Source organism: Hyperoodon ampullatus, assembly GCF_949752795.1.
Source record: "Hyperoodon ampullatus genome assembly, chromosome: 1".
NCBI classification, from domain to species: domain Eukaryota; kingdom Metazoa; phylum Chordata; class Mammalia; order Artiodactyla; family Ziphiidae; genus Hyperoodon; species Hyperoodon ampullatus.
In genome coordinates this window covers 8,168,301-8,184,475 of record NC_136914.1, presented here as the reverse complement: position 1 = coordinate 8,184,475, position 16,175 = coordinate 8,168,301, and the positions used below count along the sequence as shown (strand labels likewise).

Genomic DNA, 16,175 nt, shown 5'->3' with positions numbered 1-16,175 from the left:
TTTAAAAAATTTTTTATTTTTTAAATTTTATTATTTTTTAAATTTATTATTTATTTATATTTATTATTATTTTTCTTCCTTTTTTTCCTTCTTTTCTTCTGAGTCATGTGGCTGAAAGGGTCTTGGTGCTCTGGCCACGTGTCAGGCCTGAGCTTATGAGGAGGGAGAGCTGAGTCCAGCACATTGGACCACCAGAGACTTCCTGGCCCCACGTAATATCAATCAGTGAGAGCTCTCCCAGAGATCTCAATCTCAATGCTAGGACCCAGTTCCACCCAATGGCCAGCAAGCTATAGTGCTAAATACCTCATGCCAAACAACTAGCAAGATAGGAACCCAACCCCACCCATTAGCAGAGAGGCTGCCTAAAATCATACTAAGTTCACAAACACTCCAAAACACACCACCAGACCCAGCCCTGCCCACCAAGAAAGACAAGATCCAGTCCCACCCACCAGAACAGAGGCACCAGTCCCCACCACCTGGAAGCCTACCCAAGCCACTGAAACAACCTCACTTGCTGGGGGCAGACATCAAATACAACGGGAACTATGAACCTGCAGCTGAAAAAAGGAGACCCCAAACACAATAAGTTAAACAAAATGAGAAGACAGAGAAGTACATAGCAGTTGAAGTAGCAAGGTAAAAACCTACCAGACCAAACAAATGAAAAGGAGATAGGCAGTCTACCTGAAAAAGAATTAGGAATAATGATAGTAAAGATGACCCAAAATCTTGGACGTAGAATGGAGAGAATACAATAAACGTTTAACAAGGACTCAGAAGAATTAAAGAGCAAACCAACAATGATGAACAACACAATAAATGAAATTAAAAATTCTCTAAAAGGGATCAATAGCAAAATATCTGAGACAGAAAAATGTATAGTGACTTGGAAGATACAATAGTGGAAATAACTGCCACAGAGCAGAATAAAGAATGAAACGAATTGAGGAAAGTCTCAGAGACATCTGGGACAACATTAAACAGACCAACATTCGAATTATAGGGGTCCCAGAAGATGAAGAGAAAAAGAAATGGCCTGACAAAATACTTGAAGAGATTTAGTTGAAAACTTCCCTAACATGGGAAAGGAAATAGGCAATCAAGTCCAGGAAGCACAGACAGTCCCATACAGGATAAATCCAAGAAGAAACATGCCAAGACATATATTAATCAAACAATCAAAAATTAAATACAAAGAAAAAATATTAAAGTAACAAGGGAGAAACAACAAATAACATACAAGGGAATCCCTATAAGGTTAACAGCTGATCTTTCACCAGAAACTCTGCAAGCCAGAAGGGCATGACAAGACATATTTCAAGTGATGAAAGGGAAAAACCTGCAGCCAAGATTTCTCAACCCAGCAAGGATCTCATTCAGATTCGACAGAGAAATTAAAACCTTGCAGACACACAAAAGCTAAGAGAATTCAGCACCACCAAACTAGTTTTATAACAAATGCTAAAGGAACTTCTCTAGGCAGGAAACACAAGAGAAGGAAAAGACCTACAATAACAAACCCAAAACAATTAAGAAAATGGTAATAGAAACATACATGTTGATAATTACCTTAAATGTAAATGGATTAAATGCTCCCACCAAAAGACATAGACTGGCTGAATGGATACAAAAACAAGACCCATATATATGCTGTCTACAAGAGACCCACTTCAGACTCAGGGACACTTACAGACAGAAAGTGAAGGGATGGAAAAAGATATTCCATGCAAATGGAAATCAAAGGAAAGATTGAGTAGTAATTCTCATATCAGACAAAAGAGACTTTAAAATAAGGACTATTACAAGAGACAAAGAAGGACACTACATAATGATCAAGGGATCAATCCAAGAAGAAGATATAACAATTGTAAATATTTATGCACCCAGCATAGGAGCACCTCAATACATAAGACAAATGCTAACAGCCATAAAAGGGGAAATCGACAGTAACACAACCATAGTGGGGAACTTTAACACCCCACTTTCACCAATGGACAGATAATTCAAAATGAAAATAAATAAGGAAACAAGCTTTAAATGACACAGTAGACAAGATGGACTTAATTGATATTTATAGGACATTCCATCCAAAAACAATAGAGTACACTTTCTTCACAAGTGTTCATGGAACATTCTCCAGGATAGATCATATCTTGGGTCACAATTCAAGCCTTGGTAAATTTAAGAAAACTGAAAGTATATCAAGTATCTTTTCTGACCACAGTGCTATGAGACTAGATATCAATTACAGAACAAAAAGTTAAAAAAAAAATACAAATACATGGGGGCTAAACAATACACTATTAATAACCAAGAGGTCACTGAAGAAATCAAAGACGAAATCAAAAAACACCTAGAAACAAATGACAATGAATACACAACGACCCAAAATCTATGGGATGCAGCAAAAGCATCTCTAAGAGGGAAGTTTATAGCAATATAATCCTACCTCAAGAAATGAGAAAAATCTCAAATAAACAACCTAAACTTACACCTAAAGCAATTATAAAATGAAGAACAAAAAAACCCAAAGTTAACAGAAGGAAAGAAATCATAAAGATCAGATCTTAAATAAAAAAGAAATGAAGTAAAGTATAGCAAAGATCAATAAAACTAAAAGTTGGTTCTTTGAGAAGATAAGCAAAATTGTTAAACTATTAGCCAGGCTCATCAAGAAAAAAAGGGAGAAGACTCAAATCAATAGAATTAGAAATGAAACTGACACTGCAGAAATACAAAGATCATGAGAAACTACTACAAGCAACTCTATGCCAATAAAATGGACAACCTGGAAGAAATGGACAAATTCTTAGAAAAGCACAACCTTCCATGACTGAACCAGGACAAAATAGAAAATATGAAAAGACCAATCACAAGCATTGAAACTGGAACTGTGATAAAAAAAAAATCTTCAAACAAACAAAAGCCCAGCACCACATGGCTTCACAAGCAAATTCCATCAAACATTTAGAGAAGAGCTAACATCTATCCTACTCAAACTCTTCCAAAATACAGCAGAGGGAGGAACACTCCCAAACTCATTCTATGAGGCGACCATCACCCTGATACCAAAACCAGACAAAGATGTCACAAAGAAGGAAAGCTACAGGACAATATCACTGTTGAATATAGATGCAAAAATCCTCAACAAAATACAAGCAAACAGAATCCAATAGTGCATTAAAAGAATCATACACCATGAGCAAGTGGACTTTATCCCAGGAATGCAAGGATTCTTCAGTATATGCAAATCAATCAATGTGATACACCATATTAACAAATTGAAGGATAAAAACCATATAATAATATCAATAGATGCAGAAAAAGCTTTTGAAAAAATTCAACACCCATCTATGATAAAAACTCTCCAGAAAGTGGGCATAGAGGGAACCTACTTCAACATAATAAAGGCCATATATGAAAAACCCACAGCCCACATTGTTATTAGTGGTGAAAAACTGAAAGCATTTCCTCTAAGATCAGGAACAAGACAAGGTTTCCCACTCTCACTACTATTATTCAACACAGTTTTGGAAGTTTTAGCCATGGCATTCAGAGAAATAAAAGGAATCCAAATCAGAAAAGAAGAAATAAAACTGTCACTGCTTGCAGATGACATCATACTATACATAGAGAATCATAAAGATGTTACCAGAAAAGTACTAGAGATAATCAATGAATTTAGTAAAATAGCAGGATACAAAATTAATGCACAGAAATCTCTTGCATTCCTATACACTAACAATGAAATAGCTGAAAGAGAAATTAAGGAAACACTCTCACTTACCATTGCAACAAAAAGAATAAAATACCTAGGAGTAAACCTACCTAAGGAGACAAAAGACCTGTATGCAGAAAACTATAAGACACTGATAAAAGAAATTAAAGATGATACAAACAGATGGAGAGATATACCATGTTCTTGGATCGGAAGAATCAACACTATGAAAATGGCTATACTACCCAAAGCAATCTACAGATTCAATGCAATTCCTGTCAAATTATCAATGGCGTTTTTCACAGAACTAGAACAAAAATTGAAAAATTTGTATGGAAACACAAAAGACCCCGAATAGCCAAAGCAATCTTGAGAAAGAAAAATGGAGCTGGAGGAATCAGGCTCCTGGACTTCAGACTATTCTACAAAGCTACAGTAATCAAGACAGTATGGTACTGGCACAAAAACGGAAATATAGATCAGTGGAACCAGATAGAAAGCCCAGAGATAAACCCAAGCAGTTATGGTCACCTTATCTTTGATATAGGAGGCAAGAATATACAATGGAGAAAAGACAACCCCTTCAATAAGTGGTGCTGGGAAAACTGGACAGCCACATGTAAAAGAATGACGGTAGAACACTCCTTAAAACCATACACAGAAATAAACTCAAAATGGATTAAAGACCTAAATGTAAGGCCAGACACTATAAAACTCCTAGAGGAAAACATAGGCAGAACACTCTATGACATAAATCACAGCAAGATCCTTTTTGACCCACCTACTAGATAAATGGAAATAAAATCAAAAATAAACAAATGGGACCTAATGAAACTTAAAAGCTTTTGCACAGCAAAGGAAACCATAAACAAGACCAAAAGACAACCCTCAGATGGGAGAAAATATTTGCAAATGAAGCAACTGACAAAGGATTAATCTCCAAAATATACAAGCAGCTCATGCAGCTCAATATCAAATAAACAAACAACCCAATCCAAAACTGCATGGTAGAGCTTAATAGACATTTCTCCAAAAAAGATATACAGATTGCCAACAAACACATGAAAGGATGCTCAACATCAGTAATCATTCGAGAAATGCAAATCAAAAGCACGATGAGGTATCACCTCACACCAGTCAGAATGGGCATCATCAAAAAAATCTACAAACAATAAATGCTGGAGCGGGTGTGGAGAAAGGGGAACCCTCTTGCACTGTTGATGGGAATGTAAATTAATACAGCCACTCTGGAGAACAGTATGGAGCTTCCTTAGAAAATAAAAGTCGAACTACCATATGACCCAGCAATCCCAGTACTGGGCATATACCCTGAGAAAACCATAATTCAAAAAGAGACATGTACCACAATTTTCATTGCAGCACTATTTGCAATAGCCTGGACATGGAAGCAACTTAAATGTCCACTGACAGATGAATGGATAAAGAAGATGTGGCCCATATATACAATGGAATATTACTTAGCCATAAAAAATGAAATTGAGTTATTTGTAGTGAGGTGAATGGATCTAGAGTCTGTCATACAGAGTGAAGTAAGTCAGCAAAAGAAAAACAAATACCATATGCTAACACTTGTATATGGAATCTAAAAAAAAAAAATGTTCTGATGCACCTAGGGGCAGGAAATGAATAGAGTCGCAGAGGTAGAGAATGGACTTGAGGACACGGGGAGGGGGAAGGGTAGGCTGGGACGAAGTGAGAGAGTGGCATGGACATATATACACTACCAAATGTAAAATAGATAGCTAGTGGGAAGCAGCCGCATAGCACAGGGAGATCAGCTCGGTGCTTTGTGACCACGGAGAGGGGTGGGTTAGGTAGGGTGGGAGGGTGACTCAAGAGGGAGGAGATATGGGGATATATGTATATGTATAGCTGATTCACTTTGTTATAAAGCAGAAACTAACACACCATTGTTAAGCAATTATACTCCAATAAAGGTGGTAAAAATATATAAAGCTTATCGTACTAGCAAAAAATAAACCACAACAAAACAAAACAAAACAAATATCCTGTGCTAACACATATATATGGAATCTAAAAAAAAAATGCTTTTGATGAACCAAGGGGCAGGACAAGGATAAAGATGCAGGCGTAGAGAATGGACTTGAGGACACGGGGAAGGGGAAGGGGAAGCTGGGACGAAGTGACAGTGTAGCACTGATAATATACACTACCAAATGTAAAATAGATAGCTAGTGGGCAGCAGCTGCATAGCACAGGGAGATCAGCTCCACACTTTGTTAAGACCTAGAGGGGTGGGATAGAGGGGGGGGAGGGATTAACAAGAGGGAGAGTGTATGGGGGTATATGTATATATATATAGCTGATTCATTTTGTTATACAGCAGAAATTAATACAACATTTTAAATCAATTATACTCCAATAAAAATGTTAATAAAATAAAATACTTAGGAATAAACCTATCCAAGGAGTTAAAAGACTTATATTCTGAGAACTATAAAAGATTGATAAAGTAAACTGAAGATGATAAGAAAGAAATGGAAAGGTAGCCCATGCTCTTAGATTGGAAGAATTAATATGATTAAAATGGCCATACTACCCAAAGCAATCTACAGATTTAATGTGATCCTTATCAAAGTACCCATGACATTTTTCACAGAACTAGAACAAACAATCTTAAAATTTATGTGGAACCATAAAAGACCCAGAATTGTCAAAGCAATCCTGAGGTAAAAGAACAAAGCAGGAGGCATAAACCTCCCAGACATCAGACAATACTACAAAGCTACAGTAATCGAAACAGTGTGGTATCGGCACAAAAACAGACATATGGATCAATGGAACAGAATAGAGAGCCCAGAAATAAACCCACACACCAACAGTCAATTAATCTTTCACATAGGAGGCAAGAATGTACAATGGAGAAATGACTGTCTCCTCAGCAAGTGATGTTGGGAATGTTGGACAGCCACATTTAAATTAGTGAAGTTAGAACACACCCTCACACCATACACAAAAATAAACTCAAAATGGCTTAAAGACTTAAATATAAGACATGACACCAAAAAACTCCTAGAAGAGAACATAGGTAAAACATTCTCTGACATGAATTCTAGAAATGTTATCTTAGATCAACCTCCCAAGACAAAAGAAATAAAAGCAAAACTAAACACATGGTACCGAATTAAACTTATAAGCCTTTGCACAGTGAATGAAACCATAAACAAAATGAAGACAACCTATGGAATGCAAGAAAATATTTGCAAATGATGCGACCAATAAGGGCTTAATTTCCTAAATATACAAACAGCTCATACAACTCAACATCAAAAGAAACCAACCCAATCAAAAAATGGACAGAAGACCTAAATAGACATTTCTCCAAAGAAGACGTACAGATAGCCAATAGGCATGTGAAAAGATGCTCAACTTTGCTAATTATTAGAGAAACTCAAATCAAAAGTACAAGCATCTCACACTGGTCAGAATGGCCATCATTAAAAAGTTTACAAATAATAAATGCTGGAGAGGGTGTGGAGAAAAGGGAACCCTCCTACACTGTTGGTGGGAATGTAAGTTGGTGCAGCCACTGTGGAAAATAGTACAGAAGTTTCTCAAAAAACTAAAAATAGAACTACCATATGACCCAGCAATTCCACTCCTGGTTCTATATCTGAAAAATACAAAAACACTAATTTGAAAAGATTCACACACCCCAATGTTCATAGCAGCACTATTTACAATAACCAACACATGGAAGCAACCTAAGTGTCTATCAACAGATGAATGGATAAAGAAAATGTGGTACATATACACAATGGAATATTACTCAGCTATAAAAAAGAATGAAATAATGCCATTTGCAGCAACATCGATGGACCTAGAGATTACCATACTAGGTGAAGTAAGTCAGAGAGAGAAAGACATATATCATATGATATCACTTATATATGGAATTTAAAATACAATACACATGGACTTATTTACAAAACAGAAACAGACTCATAGACATAGAAAACAAACTTATGATTACCAAAGGGGAAGGGGAAGGAGGGATAAATTAGGAGTTTTGGATTAGCAGATACAAACCACTATATATAAAATAGATAAACAACAAGGTCCTACTATAAATCACAGGGAACTATATTCAATACCCTATAATAAACCATAAAGGAAAAGAATATGAAAAAGAATATATATATATATATATATATATATGTATATATATAACTGAATCACTTTGCTGTACACCAGAAAATAACACAACATTGTAAATTAACTACACTTCAAAAAATATATATATATATATGGATCCTTTTCCATACCTCTACCTAAAATAATACTTAAGCAACCAAATTAAAACATTTGATTATCTGTTGTTGTTGTTGCCAAGATACTTATTCATCTCTTCCCCTTAGCTTTCACAGTATAGAGCAGGAATTCAAATCCTGGAGTGGAAACTAAAATATTCCAGATGAGACCCCAGTTTAACAGGTGAGAAGTATTTTAAGATAACCTCAGGTGTCCACAAGTTTCAAAAATAATTATAAAGATTATCAGTAACTGAAGGAGAAATCCAACACTTGTCGTGTGACATAGTAAGTGCTCAGTACAGGTTTATGAAAGAAAACATTTTTCCCTGAAGTTTTATCTCTCTATCTAGGTTGGAACACAATGTTATTTTGTAGAAATTATTTTATAAACATGTTGAGGGATGCATTTATTTAACTGTTTAGGCTTAGGCCAGGTCTGCTACTACAAAGCAAGACAAATCAATCATTTTCTACTGATTCTGGGCAGTGTTAACAGCAGAATCAAATAATTAAATAATCAAAATGAGCTGGATAAAAGGGCACAGAGTTGGTGTGTTCCAAACAGACATTACATTGAATCCTTATACACCTCTTTTTCGTGTTCAAACATCTGCTTCTTTCCGGTGATTATTTGGAAAATAAAAGTTTAAGGGATAGCTGGGTCCATCATGCACAGGATGGTTATCAGTCTTTATGTGGAGGGACCACAACACTCACAGGTTGCTTGCTTCACTCATGGCTGGCCCTGCCTTCTTTGAGTAAATGTCCATACTCTCCTTATAACTATGTCTGTCCCTTACTGTTCATCCAGTGATGACTGCAGTGCACTGTATTTATTTTGTCGGGCACCTTATAGATTTTATTGGAGTTGGTGGTTTGATCTTTAATTAATCATTTATTTAAAATTTAATGATTATTATATTGGAATGGTAATTACATAATGAAGATCCACTTTCAAGGCATTACACATTTTAAATGCCTTTGGAATAACAATTTTGACTTTTAAAACACCACTTTGTATGTGTTTACAACTGAAAAACAAATGGGAAGATTAGAATTTGACACAATCTATGTTTATTATTATTATTATTGTTACTACCACTACTACAAAATTATTTAGCAGCTATATCTTGGATATAAGGTAACATACCAAAAACCAAGGCCATAACTTTGATAACTTTTTAAATTCTTACTCTATCTTGGCTTAAATATAATGCAGTGATTAAATGGAGTACACAGCGATCACAAAACAATAAGTGAAGGCTACATCATATATTTTCCATGGAAAAATTTGTATCACAAGTTGTTCATATATACTTTTGTTCAATTTTCTGTTTTAAAGGAAATATTGGGAATATTGGTTTTGTACCCAATTGTTTATCCAGATATGCTCAAAGGAGTGATGTCTTAATGGAAGAAGGACGATTGAAGCACAAAATGGAAACTTGCCTCAAAGAAGAGATCTGGAAAGGTTACGGTGAACCACAGTTACTGAAGTGTACTGTATATCTCTGTGCTCTCTGCCTTTTTAACCTGTGAGATGTGACCTGATTTTTCCCTCTCATTCAATCAAGGTCATCACTAAACTTCCAGAAAATCAAAAATAAAATAACATGAAGGAGGAAAAGACAAAGAAGAGTTTAGGTGTATATTTAAAAATACCACATTGGTTTAAAATAACTTACAACGAAAGGGTCACTTAAGAAGGGCACTGCTTAAAATTTAAGCAGGCAGTAATGGAAAGCGACAGACCTCAAACAATTTGTCTTTCATAGTTGAGTGAATTCACAGTGACAGCAAGACAAGGATGTGCTAACTTACCTCTGCAGGACCTTGGCTGTTGCTTCATAGGCTCTCCCCAGGCTGCGATCATCATCCAGGTCTGTAGAGATTTTACCATAAGTGTTAAGGACCTATGGGGGAAGAGGAATTCTTATTAAACATATAACATGACCAGATTCACTGATGTTTCATTTCATAACAGAAAAGATTCAAATTAATAGTTGTTTTTCACATCGCCATACAATATTTTTTTGCTTATTAAAAATTCATGTTGGTTTGGTTTATTTTTATCTATGGTATAACTTGTTTTGCAGTGATCTCTTTGAGCCATGACAGTGAAGTCTTACTTTTGTAAAAGTAATTCTCTTCCGGAACAATCCAAAATCTTCCAATTGATATAACTTAGGGGTGAGTAAATAATTGAATGGTTTACAACATTATTTTCAAATATGGGACCACTATCTTAGGTAATATAAGGCAGATTATAATAGTCTACTAGGGTAGCTTAAATATCACTTTTCTTTCTATAAATAGCTGTTTGAAAAGCATGAATTTATGTGCCAGGCAATCTCTAAATCTATCATTTTATTGGAGGCATATCTCACAGTTTGTACACATATTCAGCATACACTAGAAATATTTCTTACAAATGTACTTCATTACCAGCAATCTCTTCAATCATCAAAAGATCACGGCTGCCACAGCCAAACATATGATCTTAACACTGACATCATCTGCAAGGTATAATTTTCCTTTTTATTCTTTTTCCCTTTCAAGGGCCAGAAGAAGGAAAATATGTAAAATAAAATCCCTTTTCCCTCTTCCTCCTTCACTGTTACTTGAACCAACCTATTACACACATGAAGACACAGGAAATCTCCGAAGACCTCTATGGAAATCCTTTTGGCTCATTTTCTAAGAAGAAATTAGCAAAAGGCATTTGATGGCGTTGAGTGGGAGAGTCAGCCTGAGGGAGGGTGTACATCCATGCTGTGTGCTCGGCCTGAATTAGGCATCTTAGAAAGTTTGTGTATGAAAGGCGGTGTTGATATTCAGCTTTACTTTCTTAAAGTTAATATTTGGGAAATAACTTCAGTGAGGCCACGTGATACCTCCTAATTTGTGGGTGTATGTGTGTCTGTGTGTGTGTGTGGTTTACAAGTGACTTGACATAATACTGGTATTAAAACTTACTGATACATATTGACCCAGTATTTTAATTCCTGTTAAACCTGCAAAGTTCATCATTTTGATTCTTCTTTTTAAGTCTCTTAATAAGCCTTGTATAAACCTGAGACTATTCTTTTCGCTCTGTTGTGCAAAACTGATTCACCTAGATTGAGTCTGATATGACTTGACATTGAGCTTTCTGCGTTAAGGGGCAGAACCTCTGAATTTTGTGAATTTGTAAGAGACCTTATTAAATCCAAATATCAAAATATTTAGGAAGAGACTGTCAAGTGTCTCTTTTGGTTCATATATGTTTTATATGGCATTCTAGAAAGTTAAAGGTTGAATATTATATATTTTGTGTCAAAAATAGTTCGTTTTTGTTTTTCGGTAAATATTGTTACTGTGTGCCAATGTTGTGTTAGACCCTAGGAGATCTTAAAGAGAAGAGAGTATGCTTGCAAACCTTTGAGGCATTTATAGTCTAGTGGTACAGAAGTTTGCACTGATGCAGCTGTGTGAATTAGCTGAAAACAGATTTCTCCAGGGCTTCAGCTGTGCTTATCCTGCACCACTCTCCCACACCCCTGGCCACCATGAACCCGGAAGCAGTACAGTAGCATCCGGAAGTACCCAACATTATATTAGGGCTGTGACTCCTTGGACCGTTGTTAGGAGGGTAGTTTCCATGAGGAAGCTTCTATAGAATCAAGGAGCAAATACCAGCCCAGCCTGGGCTTCTGGTTTTGGCCTTGGACTTGATTCTATAGAAGCTTCCTCATGGAACCTGATGGGGTTTCCTGAAATGAACACCTACCTTACAGTAAGAAGACTTGGATTCAAGACCTAATTCTACCACACCCAACACACCTGGCCCAAGAAATCTCCCTGAGAAGCTTTGCTCGAAGCAAAAAAGAAAACCTCCCTCTGAGAGTTGTTATGAGGCTGCTGTGAGATGATACAGAGTGCTATTTGAACCTGGGAATAGAAGTTTCTGGGACTCTGTTAACCAGCCATCAGTGAAGAGCTCCTGGAGAGTTCCCTCCTCAGAGTAAAGGCAACACATTTTATTTGTGACTTGAGAGAGTGCCTCTCTCAGCTTAAATGCTTTACCTAAAAACAGGAAATATATAGGCAGTGTGAAGAACATAGTTCACTACTGGCCCAATAGGGAAATAATCAATTACAGTGGACCCCCCATATCCACAGGGGCTACATTCCCAGACCCCCAGTGGATGCCTGAAACCTTGGACAGTACCGAACCCTATACAAACTATGTTTTCTCCTATACATACATACCTATGATAAAGTTTAATTTATAAATTAGGCACAGTAAGAGGTTAACAACTATAAATTATAATAACATAGAACAATCATAACAATATACTGTACTAAAAGTTATGTAAATGTGGTCACTCTTTCTCAAAATATCTTACAAATTTAATGTATTTTGCATCTTAACTAAGCACTTATCACACACTGTGGCTATAACTTGCTGTTTGAGGTGTGACAGCAAAACTAGCATGAATTTCTTTTTCCTGCTTCACAGTTTCACAGATAGAAGATTCGTTCTTACTATAGATTTTAGCAAACTCAGCATACAAATTTTTTTTTTCCTTCCTAAGTTGAGAACTTTCACCTTTTTACTTAAAGGAAGAACTTTGGGCTCTTCTTTGGCATATCCAAATTGCCAGCATGACTCCCCTTGCACTTTCAGACTGTTATTAAGTAAAATAAGGGTTATCTGAACACAAGCACTATGATATGTCAACAATAACCCGATAACCTTGACGGCTACTAAGTGACTAATGGTCGGGATATGCTGGACAAGGGGATGATTCACATCCGGGATGGATCAGGATGGAAGCCACAAGATTTCATCATGCTACTTAGAACACTGCACAATTTAAAGCCTATGAATTGTTTATTTCTGGAAATTTCCATTTAATATTTTCAGACCTCGGTTGACCGTGGGTAACTGAAACTTCGGAAAGTGAAAACACAGGTAAGGGGGGACTACTGTTCATGAAGTCAGTACTGAGAACCTTGAAAGTGCTGTAGGGGAGCTCATCTAAATCAAAGACAGGGCCTCTGCTCCTCAGGAATGTGAGCTCTGACTGGAGAGAGCCAACTCACGTAAAATCATAAGGGGAACACAAGACAAAACTCAGCAGATTGGTGAATTGTGTAGTCCAACCTAAGGGAAGCAGGAAGGATAGTGTTAAAATAAAAAGGAAAAAAATATAAAAGTAAATGGAAAAATAACGAGATTACAAATTGTGTAGAAAATAACTGTTGGTGGGAATGTAAATTGATTCCTTTTTTGTAAATCCAAAGAAGAGGGGATATATGTATACATATAGCTGATTCACTTTGCTGTACAGCAGAAACTAACACTACATTGTAAAGCAACTGTCCCCCAATAAAAAACAAAAAACTAAAAATAGAGTTGCCATATGATCCAGCAATCCCACTCCTGGGCAAATATCCAGAAAAGAAAAAAAAAACCCTCTAATTCATAAAGGTACATGTACCCCAATGTGCATAGCAGCACTATTTACAATAGCCAAGATATGGAAGCAACCTAAATGTCCATCAACAGATGAGTGGATAAAGAAGATGTGGTACACATATACAATGGAATATTACTCAGCCATTAAAAAGAATGAAATAATGCCATTTGTAGCAACATGGGTGGACCTAGAGATTATCAAACTAAGTGAAATAAGTCAGACAAAGACAAATATTATGTGATATCACTTATATGTGAAATCTAAAAAACAATACAAAAGAATCTCTATACAAAATAGAAACAGACTCACAGACATAGAAAACAAACTTATAGTTACCAAAGAGGAAAGGGAGGGATAAATTAGGAGTATGGGATTAACAGATACACACTACTATATATAAAATAGATAGGTGTAATAACCTATAATGGAAAATAATCTGAAAAAATATATATAACTGAATCACTTTGCTATATACCTGAAACTAACAAAATATTGTAAGTCAACTATATTTCAACCTTAAAAAGCATGAATATTAAATATCTCAAAAAACCCAAATTGTGTAGAAAATAAAGATGTTTTATATTGACCTTATGGTAAATTATGTTACCTGCTTTTTAATTAAGGTATAATTTACAAATTAATAAATATTGATCAACTTGAATCATCAGACACATAGGAATCTTCTTTACAAAGAATATTTCAAGTGAGAAAATACAGTGTAGAAATCCGAGGGATCCACTGTACTTGACTGAATACCCCTGTGGCATGCAATATGTTGGAAACAAATCCAGAGTGTGGAAGGTTAAATTCTGTCATTGCAAATCAGAGATAAGAGGAGAGAGAAAAAGAATCTCAGGTGAAAAATATTTTGATGAGTTCAAAATTCATTATATATTCTTAAATTTTATGGACAGTGAACTTAATCTTTGTCAAAAGGCCAAGGAAAACACTGATTAAGCATGCTCCTATGTCAATTTCAATGAGCATGATTACAAGGTTACCAAAGTTGGAAAAATCAGTTCATGTACCTAATAAAAATTGAGTGCTTTGTGGCCACTCAATCACATTGCTCCAATAATTTCCCTCAATAATGGAGATGAAGTTTTGAAAGCTGTTTTACTAGAAGTTTTAAAGGCAATGGACTTTATCTTCCCAGTGGAATAAAACTGATTAACTTGAAAAGATATTTTCAAATAAAATCCAGGTTCTTAAAATGAGATAATTTCTATTGGTTACCTAAAAGCAAAACCATTAGAATATTTAACATAAAAAATGAGAGTGTGCAAAAGACTAATGTTGGCAATATGCTACAAGTTCTTTGAAGAATTGTTTGCTGTAAAATCAAATTTTAAGGCTCATTAATTCATTTTGCTGAAATAGCCTTCAAGGGAACATTGGATTTAAGTCAAGATTGTCATCGGTCAAGTAAGTGAGTGGTGTGTATATATATATATATATGTTGCGTTTACATAGATAGATATATACGAATATTAGACTATATCTATATCTATACCTATATCTAGAGAGATTGAGAAAGAGAATAGAAAAGTAGCCTGGTCCCCCCGGAAGATTATAAGAATAAATTCTGTGCCTGAGCACCTTTAAGGCAGGAAACATAAGAACGCATTACTATGTCTAATAATATCAGACACCCAGTTGTTTTCTTTCTTCTACATCTTTAGGATTTCCAATGATCAGGGCATCTTGGAACAAAAGAAAATGAACTATCAGATATTGATGCCCCTTCTTGTCTTCCACTATTTTCCCATTCCTTACCCCACTGCAGTTCCTCTCTTATAGTCCCTTTATTTTAGACATTAAAACAGAAGAAATTCCAGAAATCATGGCCCTCATATTTGCTTTCAAAACTGAAACTTATTTTAAGCCACTATGATGATGATCACTCCTGGCCTAATTTTCCCAAATTAGATGGAATTCTCTCTTCACCCCTCTGCTCAGCTGGCCATTATAAGAAAACACTGTTCCCTTCATTTGTTTTAAACCTTTTTCAATTTTAACATAATTGTAGATTCACGTGCAATTGTAAGAAACAATACAGAGCATGCTCATATGTCCTTCAGCTAGCTTTTCCCAGTGGTTAAATCTTGCACAGCTATAGTATATCAGAACCAGAGAATTCACAATCCACCCACCTTATTTCACCAGTTTTACACCCACTCGTGTCTGTGTGTGTGCACCCACGCATGTACATATGCCATGTTAATTTTATGCCATTTCATCACATGTATATATTCAGGTAACCACCACCACAGTCAAGATATAGAAAAGTTCTATCACTACAATGATCTCTCATACTACCCTTTCTCAATTAATTTTTAATATGTTTGCTGCTTAGAAGAGAGATAGATGGAAAAAAAGTTTTCTCTTTTCCTTAGGTTAAAGAAAGGTCTACCTTGGGTTAAAGAAAGGTCTGCCTTGGGAAAAATTCTGAAATAACTTGGCATCTGACCTCTTCCCTTTTGGTACACCTCCCCTACCTTGTGTGTTTGTATCTCCCCAGGGAAATTTCCTCAGTTAAGTGACAGAAGAATAGTAGTTGATTAAACAAATTTATACTTTGGTATGAATGACTCAAAAATCATTAATCCTCCCAGAAGAAGTTGTTGTTTTAATAAGAGGATGCTTTGTAGGTCCCAATTATTTCTTCTGGGAGGAGTGTTTTGCAGTCTA

The 16,175-nt window shown here is 35.7% G+C and overlaps 1 protein-coding gene across 1 annotated transcript in view; it reads right to left on the bottom strand.

Annotated features, from left to right (window-relative positions):
• TTC29 (tetratricopeptide repeat domain 29) overlaps positions 1-16,175 on the bottom strand; it is a gene marked incomplete at both ends in the record, with an annotated part of 250,407 nt that overhangs the window by 131,066 nt on the left and 103,166 nt on the right. The window contains one exon of the mRNA XM_079697160.1: positions 9,841-9,932. Coding sequence (XP_079553286.1) covers positions 9,841-9,932 — 92 coding nt within the window. The remainder of the gene's footprint in view (positions 1-9,840; positions 9,933-16,175) is intronic.